This window comes from Tenrec ecaudatus, chromosome 1 (genome assembly GCF_050624435.1).
Source record: "Tenrec ecaudatus isolate mTenEca1 chromosome 1, mTenEca1.hap1, whole genome shotgun sequence".
Classification (NCBI taxonomy): domain Eukaryota; kingdom Metazoa; phylum Chordata; class Mammalia; order Afrosoricida; family Tenrecidae; genus Tenrec; species Tenrec ecaudatus.
In genome coordinates, this window is record NC_134530.1 from 299175380 (window position 1) to 299199199 (window position 23820).

Consider the following 23820-nt stretch of genomic DNA (forward strand, 5'->3'; position numbering starts at 1 on the left):
GGAGCATTCTAGTACTCAAGAAACGCTTGCCCAGCAGTGGCTGGCCATCCCAACCCCATCAGGAGTTCGCGGTTGGAACCAGTGTCGGAGAGGATGCTGGCAGGATCCCTTCTCCCATGGTAAGACTTTAGACCAAGGCCCTTCAGGCTGGCTTCCAGTTGGCCTCTAACCCGGCCATGTGTCAGTAGGTAGCCTTCCGAGCAAACAAGCTAGGGAGTTTCAAGATACTTTCAGACCTCCTTACCAGAAAACAGCCTGCCAAGATGGAGCTGAGACGGGAAAGCAGACAGATGAAAGAGAAAACGGAACGGGAAACCAGACGCAGCTCCCTGGAAGCAGCGAGTCACCAAGTCTGGTAGAGCCCAAAAAGAGGCCCCCAGAGACTGCTGTAATGAAAGGCAATGAAGAGCGTGTCCCTAGAACCTATGTGTCAACCGACATCAGTCCTTGGGTTCTTCTGCCGGTCAACTCCTTGGGTTCTTTGCAAATAACCAAAAGTGGGAGGGAAGGGCTCCTGAGAACCACCTGAGTCTAATGCCCCGAGGCCTCCTCTTACTCCCCTCCCCAGGTGAGCTTGATTCTAAGTCAGCCATGTCCCAGAACAGCCTCCCGACAAAAATCAAACCAGCTTCTGTTGAGTGCGTCAGATTCACAGTGACCTCATGCACCCAGAGAGAACTCCACTCCACGGGGCTTTCTTTCAGGGGCACCGATCCTTGGGGAACAGACTGCCAGGCCTTGCTTCTGAGGTAGCCCTGGACTTAAACTACCATCCTTCCAGTTCACAGCCTAGCCCATAAACCTGGCTGGGAATAGAAAGAGGAATCCCATCCCACCCTACCCACCCCCTCTGCCCACAGAGCTCAATACCTGCCCATCGAAACTCCAGCACTCAATTTTTAAGTAACAGCATTATATTAAAGTGAAACCATTTTTCTTTTTAAAAATGGAAAAGGAAGGAAGGGCAAGGTGCAAATGTCAGTTGTCACAATGAGGTGATGAGTGGTGGGCAGCTGGGCTCTGACCACCGACCCAGTCAGTGCCCTGCATCCGAGCCCCACAAGGCACCAGGGAGCGTCCCAAGGCCTCCGGTGGCAGGCATGGGGAAAGGAGAAGCTTCTAGATGGCAGGTGGGCGGGCAGAGGTGGGCTGGAGTGACCAGGTGCACGTGGAAACTTCCACACAATCGGGCTGGCTCGGCAGCCTCAGGGTTAGCTGAACACGGGGTTGTGCTGCTGAGTCACCCGGATGAACGTGGCCCTCCTGCTGAGCTCTTTGAGTTTGGCGGCCCCCACATACGTGCAGGTGGACCTCAGTCCCCCGAGAATATCCAGGATCGTGTTCTCCACATCCCCTTTGTAAGGCACTTCCACCGTCTTACCCTCTGAGGCTCTGGAAAAAAGGGGGACAGCGGGGAGAGAGGGTGGGTTCTTTGTATCCAATCTACTATTTCTTAGGAAACCAGCTAGCATGAGCCCCAGCCTAGCCCTTCTGGCAGCCCCAAGATCCTCTAGTTAAAGAGCCTGTTATCTCACCCAACCAACAGAAACCCCATTTCCACATTCATACCACAAGGCAGGCTGGGGCTGTGCCAGCATCTCCCACCTCCCACTGGGGTCAGGGTGGGGTGCTGGCCTTGTGAGCTGGCTGCACAGGGCCCGGGAAGGGCAAGGCTTTGTGAGCCTCACACTGGTAGACTCAGTCTGCAAGACCAGTGTTACTTTCTGCCCTGCAGGGGGCTCCATCACTGCGCCCATAAGCCAGCACCCTGCCTCCAACAGGGACCGCTGGTGTTGCAAATGGTGAGCACTCTGGGCTGCTGACCAAAAGGTCTGAGAACCAACTGAGGAGAAGAAAGGCCTGGTGGTCTGTGCATTAAAAGTTACCCACAGAGCAGGCCACAGAGCACAGGTCTGCGCGGACACCACCACGGGCTACCGTGAGCCTGTCCCTCCCAGTGTCCTCCCTGGGGAAGGGCAGACAAAGCCCAGAGGCTTACCTTGTCACCTACCAGCTCTACTCTCAAAAGCAGAGTCTCTTCCAAGGTGACCATCGAGGGAAGGAGGACATAAAAATGAACAGGCAACGCCCTGTGTGGTTAGGTGGGAACCGCCACCAGCGCCACAAGGGCTCTACGCTGACAGCCTGTCTGCTAGGCACCCTCCCCCACTCAGCTCACTGCCCTCACCCCCACCCCTCTGCGCCAGTTGCCCTGGATCCAAGCCCTGTGGAGTCTGAGTCCACAACCAAGACTTTCTCGCCACCCATAGCTGCAGATGCTCCACAGCATCTCTCCCATGCTCAGCCCACAACCCCAGTTGTGCAGTTGATGCCGACTCTCGTCATGCTCCGTGTGGCAGAGCAGGGCTGCACCCAGAGGAGCACTGCAATTTCTACCTCTAACAGACTCCCAAGTTCAAACTCACCACCATTGTGCAAATTCTTAGTCACAGCAACCCTGTAGAGCAGCAATGCTCCACCTTCCTGGTGCCGCAACCCTTTCAGACAGGTCCTCATGTGGTGGTGACCCCCAACCATAAGATGATTTTGGTTGCTACTTCATCACTTTAACTTTGCTACTGTGATGAACTGGGTGACCCCTGTGAAAGGGTCATTCAACCTTCAAAAGGGTCATGACCCACAGGTTGAGAACCACTGCTCTAGAAAGAACAAGCCAGAACTTCCCCTGTGAGTTTCTGAGACTGTAATCCTTTTAGAGTTTGTTCGCCAACCCAGCTCGTGTAGCCTGAGCTCATAGTGCCTACAGGGAGAGCTCAGCAAAACTCTATCGGAAGATCAAGGTCGTTTTCCCACCCACCTGTTGGACCTCTAGAGAGTCACGTCTACATACTGGTTGAGGAGTCAGACTGTGGTGCAGTGAACCCCTTTGTAACACACCACATCTGGATATGTGCAAGCAACTCTGAGGTGGGGACTGGCCAATTTTGTCTTCCCCAGGTGGAGCATATGACATGCTCCATCTCGGAGACAGGAAAGAGGGAGCTCACCAACATTGAGGAAAGAGGCAGAAGTGGTGTACACCCCTCAGGCCCTGACTCCCTGTGCAGGGAACCTCCCCTGGATCCAGGAGACAGAGCTGTGCCCTGGAGAAACAGCGGCAGCAGCAGCACCAAGAACAGCAGGCAGCGCGGTGGAGTCCAGAGAGCTGAGTGCCTTCGAGCAGAAGACTCAGTGGCAGAGAAGGTTGCCTCCAGGTACTCAATCCAGGGAGCTAGGTTTGCTGACCCACAAAGCTAGAGCCCAGGACCTTAAGAAGTTTGGTAACAGTTGCCCAAACAGGGGAGAGGCCAAAGGGCAGAATGGCTAAGAGTCTGAGGACCACAAAGATGTGTGCTCCTGGGTATGACAGACAAGAGGCATTCCTGGTCCAAAGAACTATATCCTTAGCATTTCTGATCCTGAATTGTAACCTGTTAACTTTCCTAACAAACGGAAAAATCTGGAGTGTTGTCTGTGTGGTGCAGTCATTGCAATGAATCATCCAGCCCAGCAGAGTAGAGCATGCTGGGGCAGGGGGTGTGGCAGTTGAGTCGTAAATTCACCAACAGGTTGGGGTGATGGTGAAGGCATATCTGACCTCTGCCTCATGGAAAGCACCCTTGGGCAGATGCTGAAGTTGATTCTCCTTCCTCCTTGTGAAGCCAGAGGAGGTCAGATGCTCCTTCCACCCCCTTAGCACACACCTTTCCCCTTCACCCCAATCCAGTCGCATTTCCAACTCAGCCCCAAACACTTTTGCTTTGCCCCTCCTTTCGCGGTCCTCAAACCCTGCAAATGCTAGCTGGATGGAAATGCAATTCACGCTCACAGAATTGACCCTGATGCGTGTGTGGAGGAGTAGGACTGTGTTCCAGAGATGTTTCAAATGGCTGAGTTTGGGGCAGTAGATCTAGATCACCAGGTCTTTCTTCCAAGGTGCTTCTGGGTGAACAAGAACTTCCAACCTTTCAGTTAGCAGCCGAGAGCACCACCCACTTACACTACCCAGGCATGGCTGAGCAAGAAGGACCAGTTTTTGAAAGAAGCAAGATGCGCTGTCTAGCCCTTGGCACAGTATGTTAATATCAACAGACTCGGTGTTCTTTCAGCCCTGTGCCTCACCAAAGGAGAGCTGCTGCCTCCCCTCACCTGTATTCCGCAACTCCCCCTGCGTGTTTCTTCATGGCCGTGTCAGAGCTCATACCATAGAAGAGCTTGAGTTTCTGGCCGTTCCTCTCGATCACTTCCCCGGCACACTCAGTGTGGCCCGAGAACATCCCTCCCAGCATGACAAAGTCAGCTCCGGCTCCTACAAGCCAAGCATGGGGACAAAATGAAACAGCGGTCAGAGTCATCAGCTGTGGATCCCCAACGCCCCTCTCCACTGCCTATGGTGAAAGAAACAAGCTCAACCTATCCCCTGCTCCAAACCGGGGGAGACTGCCCATTCAGGGAGATGGGTATTAGAAACACACTGAGGGGAGCAAACAGATCTTGCAAAGGGTTGGTGATGAATATTGTCGCGCGCGCGCGCACAAACACACACACCGGGAAAAAAAGTGCCATCAAGTCCATTCAAACGTGGACAACCCCACAGGGTGCAGAGGACTGCATCCTTAAGGTTTAGGTTAACAGCTGAGCCAACTCCTGATCTGGGCAGCACAATGAAGCAAACAGCATTTAAAGGAGGTCCTTGATGTATGTCACTTGGCCATTCAGAGGTGGACAAAATGATGGGGGTGGGTTTGCATCGGCGTTTAGCATCTCTGAAGGACTGTTCTGCAGGGGGCACCCCCTGCCCTGGCCTCCTGGTGGCCCTGGCACAGCAGGGCCTTTCTACTTTGAAGCAAGTTCTACACAGCTTTCCTTCCAGGATCCTAAGGCAAATGCTGGTCCTGCTGCCACCTGCCCTAGCCTTAAGGGGAGGTCAGGGCAAATTATGTCCCCGGAGAACACCAAGAATGGCAGGTATGCCTCAGAGTGAACCAGAAACTGAATACTTTTCAAGGATGCTTTGAAGTGGCTTCCAATTCCCTTTCCCATGGATTCTTCTCTCATCCCTTTCCCTGGCTTTGTCTCTCTTTTGCTCAGAGCCTCTGAGGGGAGTGGGGAAGTTAAGAGAGAGACACCAGAGGGGATCTGAGCTGAGCCTGGGGTCTGAACATGAGTCTGACTGCCCAGAACCACACCCCAATCTATTTCCCCACCAGGCACCTCCCTGATGACAAGGCGCTGGAGAGCAACGGTGAGATATGAGAAGGGAGCCCAAGAGGAAACAGCCATCGGTATGAAGTAGATCCAGCTCACACATCAAGAGTGAAGTGTTCTTGAAGGATGATCCTCACAGTCAGGAGTGAGCAAGTGCCGGAGTCCTGAGTTCTCCTATACGACCCCTGGCTTTGTCACCCACTCCCCTGGTGCGCAGTCACCCCAACAACAAACTGGATCAGGGCTTTCAGAATGGGATTACATAAAAAGGGTGGCTAGTTTTAAGGCATTCTCTAGGGGTGCTATTAAACTCTGCTACAGAGAACTCTTGTTCCTGGGTATTTGGGCGGACACTTTTTGGGGTCTTCATGCTAGAAACCAGAATTCCTAAGTCAAGAAGCTTACCCTACAAAGAAAGAAAGGCAGGAAGGGGAGGTATGGGGGGTGGGGGGGGGGGAAGAAGGAAGCTAGCAAATTGGTTTGCTGGAATTGACAGAAAACTTGACCCATTTCAGCAAAGGAGATGGGGAACCTGCCAGCTCCGTTTATCCCCCATTCCTCCTCCAGACACCCCACATTTTGGTTTGGTGCCCCATAGAGCTGTGAGCTCTGACAGGACTTGGTAGCCCTGTTTTCCAGCCTGTTAGCTGAGGTCCTGGACGTGCGGTTGATTTTCCCAAGAAACCCAACTGAGGCCTCAGGCCCTAGCACCCCGGAACCACTGCGCCCCCAGACGCTGCTGCCGCCCCTTAGGAAACAGTCTTCCCCCAGTGTGAGAACCTGCAGGCAGGTCTCTTCCGCGGGATTTCCCGAGGTGCGCCAAAGGCCCTCCTTGCAGTTACTCCTAATCAGACTGATACTGTCCCCACAAAGGGGCTCCCTGCGCCTTCTCTCCTCTGGGACTTGAACCACCCCTGGCGTGCAGGAGTGTCGCCCATCTTCTGGGCACTCGGCCAGAACGGGGGAATTCCGAGCAATTTGGGCTGAAATCACGGCACCAGAGCCCCCGCCCAGAAGAAACTGCCGACTGTCCATCCGATTCTGTGCTCTCAGTGTCTCCGCCCTGCGGGTCTCGGGCCCGCCCCTTGCTCTGGCCCCGCCCCGCAGCTTAGGCACCGCTGCGCAGAAGCCTTGCTCCAAGCCGGGTCCTCACCGAAGGCTTTGGCGACATCTCCTGGACAGGTGCAGCCTCCGTCCTTCAAAATGGGGTGAAAGCAGGGAGAGAAAATCAGCGGGAGTTTGGAGAAGCGGTGCGCCCCACCGCTCCCCGCAACGACTGAGCCTCCTGGAGACTAAGCACCCCACACGCCAGCTGTTGTTCTTCCACCCAAACCCAGCACTTGCCTGTGTCCTGGAAAGCTGTCACCAGGAGCTCCCCGGCCCTGAGCTCCCCCTGCACCGGTTACACAATACACTAGCAGACAGCTAGGGACACCATCCACAAGGCAAGCCGGGAGCAAGTTGGCAGCTGCGCATTGATCAGCCACCTTCCCCGCTCCGTCTGCATTAAGGGGAGACTCCACGGAGAGCACACCTTTGTCTTTGCAGCCTAGTCACCTTCACTGGCGGACCCCAATGACCTTTAAAAGGTGCCTAGGGGCGCAGTGATTGGGCCGCTAACCACAAGGTGGGCTCAAACCCACCAGCCACTCCATAGGAAAAATAGTTTCGGTGTTGGAAACCCAAAGGTACAGTTCTGCTCAGTTCTATATGGTCGCTATGAGTCAGCATCCCCTCAATGACACGAGGTTCTGTTTTAAAACCACACATCTGTCCTGGAGCCCCACTCTCCCCAGATCTCTTATGAGCAGGCTACCCAGCATGGCTCACTGTGTCTCTTTAGAAGCCTAGGAACTGCACATCTGGTTGCTTTCCATTCATAGTGACTGTGAAGGGGAGGGTAGAGCTGCCCCCCCTAGACTTTCCGAGATGATCGTGCTTATAAAAGCAAAGTGTCACTCGTTCCCCCTTCGAGCCTCTGGGTGGGTTCTCACCACAGCTGAAGGCTTCACCTCGGCTCCACCTGAGCTCACTTTACAGAAACAAAACCAAACTGAAGTAAATCCACGGTGCCACCCAGCCTGTTTCGCTTCATGGTGACCCTAAAGAGCGGGGCAGAATGCTCCTTTCCAAGGCTGTAAATCTTTACCGAAGCAGACTGCAATTTCCTTCTCCCAAGGTGAGTTCAAAGCGCTGACCTTGCTATTGGCAGCTGAATGCTGCCTTTATCTACCTGCTTATAAAACCCGCCAGGCCAAGAGCCAGGACTCAAACTCTGCTTGAGTGTTTGTGTGCATTTTCTAATAAAACTATTGGTTTGAAGGCTACACTATGGTCTTCTATGAACACTGAATAATCCCCAAACCAAACCCAGAGCCATCGTGTTGACTGTGACTCAGAGTGATCCCATGTAGGATTTCTGAGACTGTAGATCCCTATAGGAACCAAGCGCCTCACCTTTCCCAGAGAGGCTGGAGGGTTTGAACTGCTCACCTTGTAGTTGACGGCACCACCAGGGCTACTTCTGTGAATCAACTGACTGCCATTATGCCTCCAATCGTGTGTTATTCACACATGGCTTCCCTCACCCCCAGAGGATCACAGGGTACTGAGAAAAGATGATTTCCGAAGCAAGCTCTCCACCTAAGGATCCCTGAAACGTGGCAGTCGAAACTCACCTAGCAGCTCTGCAGAAGAAAGACCTCACAGTTTGCTTCCTTAAAGACCGAGGCTGGCAAACTCTAGGGATAGTGAGACTGTCCCATGAAGTGGCTGTGGATGAGCCACTTCACTTGAGGACACTTCACAACAACAGCCTCTGCATCTGTTCTGGCCAAAGCCTACAGGGCAGACAATAACAGTCTCTGCACTGGGACATCCCTGTGACACTGGCGATTGCTGGCCCAGAGCTGGACCTTCTCTGCTTTTTCTTTCAACCATATGATCCTGATAGGCCCTCTCTGGCCCCATCAATTCATTTTAAAGTGCTGACAATCAAAACCAGCTCTAAACCGTAGGTTTTCCAATATATAACCTCAAATAGATCAAACACACTCACGCTCCCATTAAGTAACATCTTCCTTGAAAACAAACAACAAACCATATCTGTATAATACGTCTCTGGCTCGTGGACATATGAGTATTTACTTGTGAACAGATTAGGTTCTCTTCCTGATGTTACATCACAGTGGCCCTGGGGAAGACCCTGTGCTTCTGAGACCTAGAAAGTGAATTCTCCTCTTCCCGGGATGGGTCAGGATGTCCATAGTAGATGCGGCTCCAGGAAGAGGAAGGAATCACGTTTGCTGGAAAATGGTACATTTCCTTCATTTGCTCCCATTTGGTTTCAGTATGCATTTACAAAGTGGCAATGCAGACCAACGAAGGTGTACTGTACATTTAAGCACGCACAGCCCTACTTTCCCAAGGGGGAGGCACATGCAGCCTGCTCTCCACTGCCGCCTGGAGGTCATTCCCCAATGCTGCCCATAGCCCTTATCTGGCCCTCATACATAAATATTCAGAGCTGGCCCAAAACTCAAATTCACTGCCATTGGATCGAGTTGATGCTGACTCATAGTGACCCTATAAGACAAGGTAGAACTGCCCCTGTGGGTTTCTGAGACTAATTCTTTACAGGAGTAGAAAGCCCCGTCTTTCTCCAATGAAGCAGCTGGTGGTTTCAAACTGTTGACCTTGAGGTTGGTCGCCCACCTTGTAGCCCTCAACAGCACCAGGACTCCTCTTTAGAGGTGGCAAATAACTAAAAATTAAAACAACTGACTAGTATGTTGCCCTGTGCAAATATTCTAAGCAGTGGTTGATAAGGGTTCGACGTACACTCTTTTCCAAGAAGGCAAATCCAATTTGAGATACAAAAGCTATGATGGTGTGTGAGTGGGAACTTGCTTTGTGAACTGGCAGCAATAAGCATGCCTCACACTGCGTGCTGGCTCCGCCCCTCGCCAGCCGTATGAAGCTGACCAAGGTACTTATACCAGGAGGCTTTTAAGAATTCGTGGGAAAGTTCCATTATCTTTTCCTATCATCTCCCCGCCCCCAACACCAATTTTGTGAAGCCCTTCATAAATCCTCCAGGTTTTTGTTTCCTTGCCTGTCAGCAGGGAAGAAGAGCTGCCCTATCAGGTGGTTGCAAGTGTGTGTGCATTTTGCCTGGCAGATGATAAGCGCAACGCAGGTCCTTATGTCGCTCAAGAAGAAGCCCTAGTGGTGCTGTGGATGGAGTGCTGGGCTGCTAACCGCAAAGGGAGCAGTTCGAGCTTTCCAGCCACTTGGTGGGAGAAAGGTAGAGCTATCTGCTAGACCGTGCCATCTCCAAAACCCCACCTCGGGTTGCTGTGAGTTGGAACTGGCTCAATGGCAGAGGGTTTGGTTTCAGTAGCACCAATAGTTTATGCTCGGCTGGCAACCTTACCCCCCAGGAGCCCCATGGAAGAAAAGGCCTGGAAACTGGCTTCCGTGAAGACTGAAGACAGCCGCACGGAGCTGCTCCGCTCTGTGCCTGGGTTGCCATGAGCTCGGATTAACCCAATGACACCCAGCAACAATAGGAACTGAGAACATGAGAGTTACTATATTCTCGAAGGCTGCTTCTACTGTGAAAATTCTCTCTTTTGTGTTATGTCCAGCAGATGACACGAAAAACAAACTGGTCACACCTTCATCTTCACACATGCAGGGGCTGTCCTGCCTGTTCCAGCTCCCTGCCTCCCTGAGATACAAGTAGGCCACAATAAATAGAAACTCCATTCAGGCACAGCCTCTGGGGAACAAGCAGCTGCTGAACAGGTAGATTCCCCCACAGTGACTTCCTCCGGATCTTCAACAGCACAGGTGTGTGAGTTCAGCAACTGAAGTGTACAACTTGACAGCTGGAAATTGGCCAATGTGGCAGAGTCCAGAATGTCTGATGGATCTCCGGCAGGTTTAAAACATTGGCAAGTGGAAGGAACTAACTAGTGAAATCCTATTAAACAAAGGGACTGTGGGAGCTACCATGGGTGTTTCGAATCTGGTTAGAAGGAATGAGCTAAAGTCCAACACCTATAAATGCCGATGAACTCTACTTGATCGTTTGGCTGTACAAGACGAACTCCTAACCCCACCTATTAGTGGTTCCCTGGGAGAATTCTCACCTTCATTCTGGAGGACGGTGAGCAATCCCAAGATAATACAATTCCTGCATAGCCACCACCTGTGTGGCAGTGGACACCTGTGCATTGCTATGATAATGAACAAGTTTCAATGGAGCTTCCAGACTAACACAGACTAGGAACAACAACAACAAAAAAGGCTCGTGCTCTTGTCCGGAGCCATGAGGCCCGGCTATTACTTGGAATTTATTAGGACCTGTCCGGAGCTATGAGGCCTGGCTATTACTTGGAATTTATTAGCCTGAGCTCTGGGTATCCTTCTACCCCAGCTTACGTGACAGAGCACTGCAGCTGTAAAGCTTGAGCAAACAAGGTGTGATGCTCTTTAGATAAGCACCTGTGTCCTGCTTCCTCTTGATTGGGTAAAAGATTGTCCTCGCCCACGCCTGATTTGCATTAAAATGCCACTCCTAGTTGTACCTGGTTGAAGACTGTAAGCTGTTACTGACTCACAGGCAGGGCACGCTCCCCTGAACTCCCTGATTGTCCTGTTGCCAAAGTAGCCTAATTTGCATGTGCGACAGATGCTTCCCACCTTGCTGGCCGATATAAGCTGTAACTCTTTGTTCATTAAATGAGATTTGATCAGGATACTGTCTAGTCTCCATTCTCTGTGCCTCTTGTACTCCCCCAATTCCCACTCTCTCCACCAGGATCCACGTTGAAGTTCCCGCAGGACGGGACATGCTCTACTTTGGAAAATCGGCCAGTGAAAATGCTGTGGATTACAGCAGTCTGATCTATCCCAGATCATGGGGGTGGGGGGAGTCTCACTCCAATGTACATGGGGTCACCATAGTTGGAGCTGACACAACACTAGCCAACAACCATAGCAACACCACCATGTAGGAAAGGTCTCACCAGTAGTGTCAATATAAGAACCTGAGGGGACACAAGCAGGGTCAGAAGTGCTTCATAGCACCAACATCCCAAACTGGGCTGTCAACATCCCTATTGGCGGTAGCAGATAAATCATATCTATGGAAGGCTGAGGTAGTCAGAGGTTATTAGGTCTCCATGATGTAATCAGTGGTCCTCAGACTTGAAGGGACATCAGCAATACCTAGGCTTTTGTAGGAACTGATCCCTGGGCCTTGCCTACAGAATTGCTACATTAGTAGCTCTGGGTGGGACTGAAAATGCATTTGTATCCCAGTTCTCAGTTGATGCCTATGCTCCTGGCCTATTCCAGGCACTCCACCCAGAGGCCTGCTGGGAAAAGTCATAAGTGAAGTGGTGGTGTGTAAGAGGACCCAAGTCCCCTGGCTAATCAGAACAGCTTGCCCCTGCTCTGACCCTTGGTCCAAATGGACCTATAAACTAAGCAAGTTTGAAGCTTCTAAAAAGATATTCATTATGGTGTATCATGGACCTCAACTAAGCATGGGTTAACTTTTGAGCAGAGGTAGCCTATCATCAAGGACATTGAAGGAAGAACTCCAAATTGCAGCGAGGGCATTAGTGAAATGCAAGGTTCCACGGGCTGATGGAATTCCCATCCCCAAGTGTTCCAACCTGCTGATGAAGCACTGGAAACACTCGCTCACCTATGCCAAGACATTTAGAAGACAGCTACCTGGCCAACCAACTGATGAGCTCCATTCTTTGTGCCCATTCCAAAGACAAAATGACTCAACAGAATGTAGAAATTATCCAGCAATACCACTCACCTCACATGCAAGTAAATTTTTGCCAAAGATAATTTTAAATGGTCTCAGTAGGACACGGACAGGGAGCTACCAGAAATTCAGACAAGATTCAGAAGAGGACACGGAACCCATCCATAATATCAGATGGGTTTTAGATGAAAAGAGAATACCAGAAAGATGTTTCCTTGTGTTTGACGATGCAAAGGCACTCCACTGGGTGGCGCATAACAAACCACAGCTACCATTGCAAAGAATGAGAATTCCAAAACTTCTCAATGTGTTCATGAGGACCTTGTACACAGGCCAAGAGGCCGGCGTTGAGAGGAAACGAGGGAGTGCTATGTGGTTTAACATCAGGAAAGGTGCGTATCAGGGCTGTAACTTTTCATCTTTTGTATTCATTCTGGATGCTGAGCAAATAATCTGATAAGCTGGGATACATGAAGAATCCGGATCGGAAGGTTTATCGATAACCCCCATGTACAGATGACACAGCGTTACATAGTGAAGGCCAAGAGATCAAAAATTACAGCCTTCAGTACGGGTTACAGCATGACGTAAAGAAAACAAAAATCCCCACAAGTGGACATGAAAAAAGAAGAAAAGATGGAAGTTAACAAGAATTTCATTTTACTAAAATCTACAGTCAGTGCTCATGACAGCAGCAGTCAAGAAATCCAATGACATATTGCATCAGGCAAATCTGCTGAAAGCTCTTTAGTCTGAAAGAGCAAAGATGTCCATGTGACCCAAGCCATGGCATTTTCAGTGGCCTCATACGCACGTGGAAGAACAAGGAAGACAGTAGAAGGGTGGAAGCATTTGCATTAAGGTGCCGCCGAAGAATATTGAACAAACAGACCTGTCTCAGTGGAAGTACAGCCAGAATGCTCCTCAAAGGCAAAGATAATTGAACAAGTTTTCAGGAGAAACTAGGCCCTGGGAAAAGGGCATCATGTTTGGTAAAACCAGAGAAATGGGTGATACAACACTAACAACAATGCGCTCAAAGAGGACAACAATTACGACACCAGGAGGGAAGGGGGTGGAGAAAGGGAGAACCGATCTCAGGGATCTACGTGTAACCTCCTCTTTGGGAGATGGGCAACAGGAAGGTGGGTGAGGAGTGACGGCGGGCAGTGTAAGAGAAGATAAAATAATAATTTATAAACTATTAAGGGTTCATGGGGGGGAGGGGAAAAAAGGAAAATGAGCTGATTCCAGGAACCCAAGTGGAAGGCGAATTTTGAGAATGATGAGGGCAACGAATGTATAAGGGTGCTGTGCTCAATTGATATATATATGGATTGTGATAAGAGTTGTATGCGCCCCAATAAAAAGATTTATTAAATAAAAAATAATAAAACAACAAAACTACTTGCCATTGAAAAAAAAGGACAACAATTATGAAAATGGTACAGGACCGGGCGTGTTTTGTTCTGCTGTGTATATGGTCACTAGGAGTTGGAGCAGGCTCAAAATTTAGGAACCGTGGTTATCCAAGTAATATATACAATTACAAGACACCAAACTCACTGCCCTCGAGATTCCGACTCATGGTGATCCTCTGGAACCGAATAGAACTGCCCCTCGAGGTTTCTGAAAGGTAACTCGTTCACTCACTGTTGCCAAGCCAGTGCTGCTACATGGAGAACCCCTGTTGGTTTCCAAGACAGCAACTGGTTATAGGCATTCAAAGGCAGTCTTTCTCCCGAGGGGTTGCTGATGGTTCTAAACTGCTGACCATGCGGGTCACAGCCCAGCACGTAACCACTAGACCACAGGGGTAGAAAGTGTCCTCTTACTCCTGCAGAGTGGCCTGACATGTGACCCATGATGCCATCACAGAGCCAATATATAAGATACAGCCCTCAAGTCTTAGTCAAGGCTCTGGATGGTGAATGTTATTAGGTAATGGAGAATTATGACCCTGACATCTGGTGCTTTGGGGGACCAAGCTCTAGGAAGCCTAACTCACTAGGGTGGAGGCCACGAATCTCAGTTTAATAAAAGTTTTTCTGTTGATTTCATGCGGCCAGCCCAAGGCAAGGCTCCATTTGACATGCATGAGCCACTGGGCTGACACATACTCAAGAACGGTAGTGTTTGGTGCACTTTCCAAATGTGGGCTGGACGGGTGGTTCTCTGTCAGCCCAGAATAGAATCTCTTATATACAAGTTGTTCAATAAATATATGTTCATTTATTCACTGGGTTACTGAGTGGAGGTACTCAGTAATCTGAGTACTGTCATCAATCAATAGGTCTTTGTTTAATGTTCCCGCTTCCAGCACGTTGTAGATTCTCAGTTAATACTTGCTGAAGGAATGGATGAACGGATTACCTTTTATGTCAACTTGGCTGAGCCAGGGTTCTCAGCAGCTCGGCAGTTAGGAGCTAGTAATCCCAGTGATGTGCCCTAACACAATGGAATCAATTCCTTAATGGGATCTGCTATGAGCAGCCAATCAGTTGTAAGATTAGGGTGGGATGCAGCACTCTAACTCAGGTCCAAGTCCTGATCTTTTAATTGTAAGGAAAGTTCCTCAGGGCTGTGACCTGCTTCCAATATAAATGGACAGTGTGGAAAAGGCTGCTTCCTTTGTCCTGGTTCTGGAGCCTGCTCCTGGATCAATGAGCACTGGTTCTTGGAAATTGAGCCAAAGGCCAGCCATATTGCCTACTAATCCTGGGAGTTACCAGTGGCTTGCCATCTGACCTGCCATCTTTGGATTCATTTGCCTCTGCGGCCGCCAGTCTATAGCTTGTCTGCTGATCTTGGGTTCATCAGCCCTGGAAACTACTGGAGTCTGCGGAAGCCTCCAGCCTATTATCTGACCCAAGGATCTGGAAGTTGCCTGGACATGTACTTGCTTGCTTCTACAACTGTGTGAACCACTTTCTTGATAAAAGATCTCCCTCTGTATACATCTGCACGCTTCACTGGATTTTCTATTCTAGAAAACCCAGCCCAGGACAGTGAAAAAGATAAAGAATTGGGCGGAACTCAGGAAATCAGTGGAATAATATGTAAAGAGCAAGGACCTGGATTCTAGCTTCAGTGATTACTGAAAAATCAAATGATATTAAATAAAGGGGCTCGTGACAGTGACCAAATGTTGCCATAAGCCGGAAATGGGATTAGTGTATTTTTAAAGTAGTTTTCAAAGCCTCTTATAAAGCTTTGTCATTAATATTTCTGCTGTAGTTATATCCTAAAACCAGGTCTAGAGAGCACACCTCAATAGAGTCAAAGACTGAGCAGTAATCGTAAGCTACATCCCCACAGGGATAGATGTAATTTCCTTCCTTCAGGTTTAGAAGAAGAAGAAGAAAATATCAACCAGCAATTATATCGTGTGGGTGCCTGGCTTAGCAACTGTAAAAAGATCTGAAGGCTCAGCGTAATCTGTTCGATATGAATCAACATTGTTGTAGGACTACTAAAAACATCCCAGCACTTCTGAATTTGCTTAACCCTGCACACACATCCCAACACCTCCCACCCCCCAAAAGCCCTCACATCCAGAGAAGTGGGTGGAAGTCACCATTCTACCACAGTGTGTGTCTGATGACAGGGACACTTGCCAGGGTCTGTCCTGCAGTAAGAACCTGTTACAACACCACTCGTGTCAGAGGAAGTCACTGTGTGGTCCTGAGAGGAAACATGTCAGAGAGCCGTCATCCCTATCTCCAACTGGGTGAATGGCTGCCATGTGGAAAAAGCGGGATCAGATGCATGGATACACCGGGGCGCACTTTAGCTTGGCATTCATCCAATCCTTAATCGATATCTAGCAGCTAATCGCTTGGAGGCCATTCTTCCAGAAACTTCATGTAAGTGTTGTTGCCAGCACCTCAATTTTTGCCCCTCCCCATCTCCTTCCCCCTCATTTTTCAACCCACCCCAACGTAACTTCTACCCCATCCCCCACCCCCCCAGGATGGCAAATGCGCTCACAAAGGTAGTGGTGTCACTAACATCCAGTAAGCTTTTGGGATCCACAGGGTCTCCCCAGGCTAATTTCAGAAATCCTTTCCCAGCCCTTTCCTCCTAGTCTCTGTTAGCATGGAAATCCTCCTGAAACCTGCTTAGCCTCACAGCTGCATGCACGTCTCCTTGACAGATGGGTGGGAGCTGTATATGAGGGGTGCTGGCCAGGAATTGAACCTGAGGCTTCAGCACGGAAGGCGGGAATTCTACCACTGAGCTACCCTGCCCATTGCCTGTGACCAGTGACTAAACCAAACGGGTGGCAGCAGAGCCCATTTGGAGTCATCATGACCCTATAGGACATTGTAGGACATCTGCATATGGTTTCCAAAGCTGTCATTGTCACAGATGCTGATGACCTGCTGTATCATTCTCCCTTGGAACAGTTGGAGGGTTTGAACTACCAACTTTTAAGTGATCAGGTGCTTAAGTACTTTCCCCGCAGTGCAATCAGGCCTCCCAGTACCCACAACTAAACCAAACTCCAAATTCACTGCCATCAAGTCACAGCTCACAGTAACCATACAGACAGAGCAGAACTGCCCCTGTGGGTTTCCAGGGCTCTTTACAGGAGCAGAAAGGCTTATCTTTCTCCTGTGGACCGGCTGGTGAGTTCAAACGGTTGACCTTGTGGTTGGATCCAGTACATAATCCTCACACCATCAGGGCCCCTTGTAGCAATGACTAGATAGGCAGAGAAGCAGGAAGGATAGAATTGTACTTAGGGACCCAGTGCACAACCCACTACACCACCAGGGCTCACTGAAGGATATAATTGAACTGAGCTGCCCCATTCGTCAAATGGATTTAATTGACATTTATTGGACACTGCCCCAGCAACAGCAAAGGCACACACTCCCCTCAAGCTCACATGGACCAGCCACCAAGAAAGGCCGTCACGTCCTGGGCCAGCCAACCCACCCTAACAGATATGTAAGAGCCAAGGCCATTCAGAGGATACGTGCAGACCACAGTGGACCCAAAGTAGAAATGAACCACAGAAAGATGACTACAGAACCCCAGCGCACCTGGACATCAGATGGCATGCTTCTTTCTCTATAACACCCGGCACACACGGGCCCAGGGAATAGTCTCAAGAGAGATTTAAAATGTATTTTTGGATGAAACGGAAAGGAAAATCCTACTTATGAAAATGTATGGACCACAGCAGAAGCACGGCCGAGATGAAAAGGTATCTCCTCAAATGCATATATTAGAAAAGTGGTCACATGAAATAACAATAATATTATTTAATTGATCGAGGATTCACAAGAGTGGGATGGTGGGGGAGGGAGGGGAAAAAAGGGGAGCTGATACCAAGGGACTCAAGTAGAAAGAAAATGCTTTGCAAATGTTGATGGCAAGCGTGCCGAATACAATTGAATGGATTGTTATAAGATTTATAAGACCCTCTCCAATAAAGTTATTAATTAAAAAAAGAAATGTGATGTACAAATTAATCATTGCAGCCTCCACCTTCAGAAACAAAAGCTCCCTGTGACCTCCAGAGAGAATCTGACCCTGCTGCCCATGGCCTCCGCACATGCAGCTCGCTCACCTGGCCCTCTCTGACGCCGGGCTCTAGGTCTCGCCTCCTCACTTCTCTGTACCACACGCGCGCCTCTGGACCTACATTGGAGTTCATCCAGGGTCATCCCAGGCCAACCTCACATCTCACTCTCACATTCTTCCTAGGTCCCCTCACCCACACACAAGTCTTGGGTTTCTATCCCAAGAATCCAGATGCCCAAAGGAGTTCCTGATAGGTGCCCCATTGGAGAACCAGTTGCTGTGGAGTTAATTCCGACTCAGGAAGCACCCTGCTGGGTGGCAGAGGAGAACAGCATTCCATGGGGTTTCTGATGGCTGGTTTTTCAGAAGTGGATCACCAGGCCTTTCTTCTGAGGTGCCTCTGGGCGGAGTGCCTCTCTAAAACCCATTGCCATCTATTTGATTCTGACCCCTCGCGATGCTACGGTCAAAATAGGACTGCTCCCAAGGGTACAGCAGCAGGCTCTCCTCCGAGAGTGGCTGGTGGGTTCACACTGCCGACAATCTGGATTAGCAACGAATCGCTTTGACCACTGTGTCAGCAAGGTTCTGGAAGATGCCCCTCTGAATTGAGGAAGGCAAGACGAATTCCTCCCAACCTGACCCACGGTTCCCGTTCCTTTGCTCACAGGGATGCCCCCTCCTTGGTTCTGCCTCGTCTCTGGCCCACACCTCCCTAGACATCTAATCAGTGTGTCAAGCCCAGTTTGAAGGTCTGTCGGCTCTGCATGACAGTCCTGCCCTCCGCCCCGTTGCGTGGAAGCACCACCAGGATGGAGTTCCTGCCCAGTTTGATTCCCCACCTCACTGTCTTACACCCGTTCGGCCCCTTGTCAGCCTTCCACAAAGCAGCTGGTTTGCTGTGTCCTAGGATAAATCACCCCATTAGTCATTCTCCCCCTCAAGGTCACCTGTCCCTGCTCAGTGCCTCTGTGATAAAGTCACACGCTTCCAGACGCTTCCCAGGTCCTTGTCCACATCTGGGTCTCACTCTGCCACATCTCGGACTCCGGCCCCACTGCCGGCTCACCCCGCCCCATCCCCAGTCCCACCCCACGGTGTCCTTACTGTTGATAAAGCGTTTTCTCTGCCATTCTTCCTCCTTTACCTGGTGAACGCCTTTCTGGTCATCAGTCTCCATATCCCTTACGCCAGGAAGCCTTTCTTGACCGCTTCCCCTCCCCAAATCTAGGCTCCGTGGTCCTCTCCTCTTCCTCGTCTTAAAACTCCCACGGCACTCTTCTCACCTCGCCACCTACCACTCCTCTGGTTCTGAGAGTGCGCCGCTCCCGGACAGGGCAATCCGGCACCCAGAAGATGCGCACCTAGTGCTCGGGCTTTCAAGTCCACAGGATGGCAGCCAGGAACTGGGCCCAGCAGCGTAAGATGCCCTGTCCCCAGGTTCTGCCCACGTGCCCCCCCCCCAACCCCACTGCCCCCACCCCCAGCCAGCAGTAGGCCCCCGCCCCCGCCAGGCCCTCCCTGCAGACTCACGGAGATGATGTGGCCCTTCAAGCCGTGGGCAGAGTCGGCACACTCAATCACTGCGCTCAGCTGCGGGTAGCCCACGCCCGTCTTTGTGCGGGTGGTGCACACAGACCCTGGCATGGAAGAAGCAGCAGAAGCCCAAGAGTGAGATGGCTGTGAACATGCAGCAACCATGGGATAAAACGAGCGTCCTGCACGGTCACCCACACCTACCCCCATGCCCTGGCAGGGAAGACACGCTGGGGGAGGGCAGAGGCTGCTCAGCCAGCTTGTGATAGTCATGAGAACCCACATGCCACCCCTTCAGACTCTCTGGAGTCACCTCTACCTGCTGATGGTCCACCTTACTGCCACTGGCCACCTGGCAACAGCAGCCTCCACGCTGGCCTCCCACCTTTAGGGGCCCCTCAAAACACTCCCTCAGCTCACAGCTTCTTTGTATCACAGGACCTAGCCTCTCTACGCCTGGCTTCTTCGTCTGTGGGATGGGAAGCACACCTGGCTGGGGGTGTGGTAGACTGACAGTGTGTCGAAGAACGCACCCCTCTAGGCGTGGGGGCCTGCCATTCACTGAGCCCAGCATCTCAAGAGAAACCGGTGGCCACCGTGGACTCTGACTCGTGTCCACCTCAGGTATGTCAGAGTAGAACTGTGCTCCGAAGGGCTTTCCGGAAGCAGATCACCAGGCCTTGCTTCTGCACCACCTCTAGGTGGACTCTTCCAGTTAGCAGCCGAGTGTGTTAATGATTGGCACCACCCAAGGACTCCAGGCATACAGGAAGCCCTCCAGAAAAGAGCCACACTAGTGTCATTGCTCCTCCTCGCTCTTATCCAACTCTCTGGTCACTTAACTCAGCATGCCAAGGCCTCTCATGCTCTAGCGCCTCAGAGCTTCTGCCTTGGCCTCCTGCTGACTTCACTGCCAACTCTGGTCCTGGCTGCGCCCGTCTGCCCTGTACAGTCCCGATCACACCCAGGCCGGCTTGCACTGGAAGGCCCAGCATCTCAGTCCCAAGGGTCCTCTCTCAGTCTCAGCCTTCACTCCCGGCAAGCGAACGAGCACCCCTTGCTTTATGGAGACCACTCAACTCAAGCTCCTGTGTACCCCCAAGTCACCCCACAGACCTGCCCTCCTCCTCAACATGTCTGCTCAATGACGATGGTGCACCACTGCATGGTGATCAATGGCATCGAATCTCAGCTATAAGAAAGGTTAAAGGGGCCAGTGTATTCGGATGATGTATAGATTCTGTCGTAATAGTGGAAAAAAATGCTTGGCCCTCTTCAGCCACCAGCTGCCCTGCTCGCCCGCCTTCTTTCTGCTCCACCTGAGCTTCCCCTGACACGCTGACCTTTCCACCTTCCAACAGTCTTCCCACAAGCTGGGCCTCTGTGCGTCCTGTTCCCGCCGCCTGGAAGGTCCCGCTGGACCCACCCCTTATTAGTCAACCCTTTCTTATCTTTCAGACTCTCCCAGCCTTGGGAAAGAGTTTCTTCCTAGCACTCACTTTAAAAAGAGGTATTTAAGTCATGCCGAGTTCCAGTGGGATGCGGGTCAGTTTTCTCTGATGGACGATGAGCTCAGAGAGCGCCCAAACAGTGAGTATTTGCTATTGTGTGTCCGAGGCTCAGAAGAGAGCCTGGTGCATCACCAAAACCCAAAAACTCACTGCCTTGGGAGTCACTTCTCACTCTCAGCAACCCTAGAGGACAAAATGGAAGTGGCCCAGGGGGTGGGGGTAAGGGGTGGGGCGGTTCCAACTCTGTAAATCTTTTTTTTTTTTCTGTAAATCTTTATAGGAGAAGAAAGCCTCATCTTTTTCTCTCAGAGCAGCTGGTGGACTAGAACCACCAGCCTTGAAGTTAATAAGCCACTAGGCCACCAGGGCTCTCTGGTGCTTAATCAGGGCAAGATAAATTGATCCAGAAAGATGAATGAGCTAGCTAATGAATGAATGAATGAGCCAGACTATCTGGTGGTAGAGATTCTGGTTGCCCTGAGACTCCTGTAAGAGTCTGTGGGTGGTGCTAATGGTTAAATATGCCATGACCAACCAAAAAGTCTGTTCAGACCTACCCAGAGGCCCCTCGGAAGAAAGATCTGGCGATCTGCTGCCAAAGAATCCCAGCCTTGGAAGCACCATGGCGCACACAGTTCTACTCAGCACCCATGGAGCTGCCATGACTTGGAATCAATTTGAAGGCAGTTGGTTTCTTTTCTTTGAAATGTGGTGTGAGAGGTGGCTGTGAACATCTCCCCTGCCCACAGCAGGCCTGTGAGGAGCCACTCCCAGCCCCAGCCTCTTCTCCTGCTCCTAGCAGCCACAAATAGTACCACAGCTGCCACAACATTCTCTCAGGGGTCACGTACGGATAGGCTCAGACCAGAACCGTGTTTCCCCTCTCAGGCCTAACTTTAGCGGAGAAGCCAGAGCCAAGCCCTCCCGCCTGCATCCCATTGCAGAACAAAATCCATGTCTTTATGTTCCAGTAGGCCCCCTTGTCCGCTTCCCTGTGGCACTGATGTTCCTGGAGGCAACGATTTTCTGTCCTCAGAGGCGTTTCTTTGTCCCAGTGCCCACAATGCACCTGATCCCGGTGCGCTGGGGAAGGTAGCGCAAGAGCTTTGCCACGTCTGGTACGGAGTCCTGAGGACTAGCAGGCATCTCCAGGGCAGCCAGCCCAAGGACCTGCACAAGGAGGAGAGGCACTTCCAAAGCTTAGGTTGACGACCTGGATTGGAAAGACCCATGGGAGACGTTTCCAACAAGGCGTGGGAGTGGTCCTGATGAAAACCCAGGTGGAGACGGAGAATTTCAAGTTATCTTTCCTCCCAAAGAGTATTCATTTTTAATATTTTCCCGCCATCCCTAAGAGGAGTCAATCAAGTACATACAACAGAACAGGTGCCGTCCCAGCCGCTCTGAGGCACACAAGTCAAGGGCATTCCACTCCATGATCATTTTAGATCACCCCACACACAAACTCGGTCCCCGCAAGCACTATAGCCCCTCTGCCTTCTTCCTCTGGGCCTGGCTAACTACCCGTACACTTTGGACTCCACGTATGCACCTAATGTAGATATTTCATGAGTAGGATTATACAATCTTGTGTCCGAATCCTCTCTCTCGCCACCATGTTTCCTGGTTCATTTCTGTCGTGGCATGTCTCAGAACTTTCGTTTTTCTTTTAGGTTGAATACTGTTCTGTTGTATGGGTAGACTACATTTCGTTTATCCGTCTCATTGGCTAACGGATCCTTGGGCTGCTCCTGCCATTAGGCGATTATGAACAGAACTGCTGTGGGCACAGGGGTAGAAGAGGGATCTGTTTTGAGCCCCTGTGTTCAAGTCTAGGGAGTAGAATTGCTGGGTCTCAGTCCTATTTTTAACCCTGTCCTTGTGTGCAAACACCAAGTCCAGTGTTGCTGGATTTCGGTGACGCTGAAACGTTGATAAAGATCTCGGTGAAATGTTATCTCCAGCCAATGTTCAGGAGTGCCTCAGAGACAGCAGGCACAAAGGAAGCCCCATTACTCTCTTGAGTCACATCTGTTGGGGGTGGGGGTAATGGGAGTGACAGGCGAAGGACCGTGTCTCCTCCAGAGCAACTGAGTATGTGTAGCTCCAGGGAGGATGTGCATGAACAAAAGCCTGGGATTGGACTGTCATTGGATGCTCACTGCCACACCGGGAATAGTCTCTGAGCCAAGACAACTGCCGACATACTTTGACGTTCTGTGTAGCCTATATTTGGAAGCAGCACCGTCCTGACCGCTGACTAGGCTTGTCTGGCCCACTCAGCAAACTTCCGCCCTCAAGCCACATGCGGCTCTGTCCGTACACCCATGTAACTCGGAAGGCCAATGGAAAATCTTCAAAGGTTTGGGGTGAAAGGTGGCTGTGAAAGGCGATCTCCAAAGGCTCTTATTCAGATCGCAGTGATTTCATTTGGTTGTAAAAATATGTATTTATGGCCCTCGAATAATTTTTAAATTGTTGTGAAGGACAGGCTTGGCTCTTCTGTCTCAAACGTTGGCTGACGCCTGGTCTAGACTCTCATCAGCCTGGTCTGTTACAGCCCATCCTAATAAGCAAGAAGCAGACTTGGCTCTCTCTGACTTCAAGAACAATGCACGGAAAGAGACCGCCCTTGTGCTCCTCTTACTCAGGATATGTTATACCTGGCTCCAGTGGCCACCCTTTTGGTTAGTGGCCAAAGTGCAAACCAGATGTACTACCCAGGGAGAAAGAGTCAAGAGGCTACAGGTACCTCTTCTCTTGCTCAGGACACGTTATTCATTGGCAGTGCTGAGCAGCACAAAACAGCCCACTCTTGGAAATCTCCCCGTACGTTAAACGCTGGGCCTTGGGAGATGCCAGAAGGTTCTTCGTGAATCTCTTCTCTTACGTCCTCCTCCTCAAGGTTGAGAGCTGCGCTGTCTCACAAGAGCCCCAGGTCCTCGGCTTCCCAGCTGCTTTCCGCCAGCTCCTCGCAGTTCAGAGGTTGCCCCCTTGTTTTGGGGTACAGAATTGTCTTAGGTAATAATAAACCATGTTGCTATTGAGTCAACGGAGCCTTTTCCCGTCTGTCTCGCCAAAGTCAGCATTTGGTTCATACGGGGTATACAAGCAAGACCTGAAACCCGGGACCATGGCAGACCTTTCTAGAGCTGTCACTGAGGAAGGAGAAAGCCCCATGACCCCAAGAGAAAAGCGACACCAGCTAAGAAGGGACTGCGTGGGGAGGCTTACTGC

At 50.8% G+C, this 23820-nt stretch overlaps 1 protein-coding gene across 1 annotated transcript in view; it reads right to left on the minus strand.

Moving 5' to 3' along the window:
- Positions 1 to 896: 896 nt before the first annotated feature.
- GMPR (guanosine monophosphate reductase) overlaps positions 897 to 23820 on the minus strand; it is a 63220-nt gene continuing 40296 nt past the window's right edge. The window contains exons 6-9 of the mRNA XM_075540624.1: positions 19070 to 19176; positions 6362 to 6404; positions 4150 to 4309; positions 897 to 1392 (exon numbers count right to left, since the gene is read on the minus strand). Coding sequence (XP_075396739.1) covers positions 1212 to 1392; positions 4150 to 4309; positions 6362 to 6404; positions 19070 to 19176 — 491 coding nt within the window. The 3' untranslated portion in view covers positions 897 to 1211. The remainder of the gene's footprint in view (positions 1393 to 4149; positions 4310 to 6361; positions 6405 to 19069; positions 19177 to 23820) is intronic.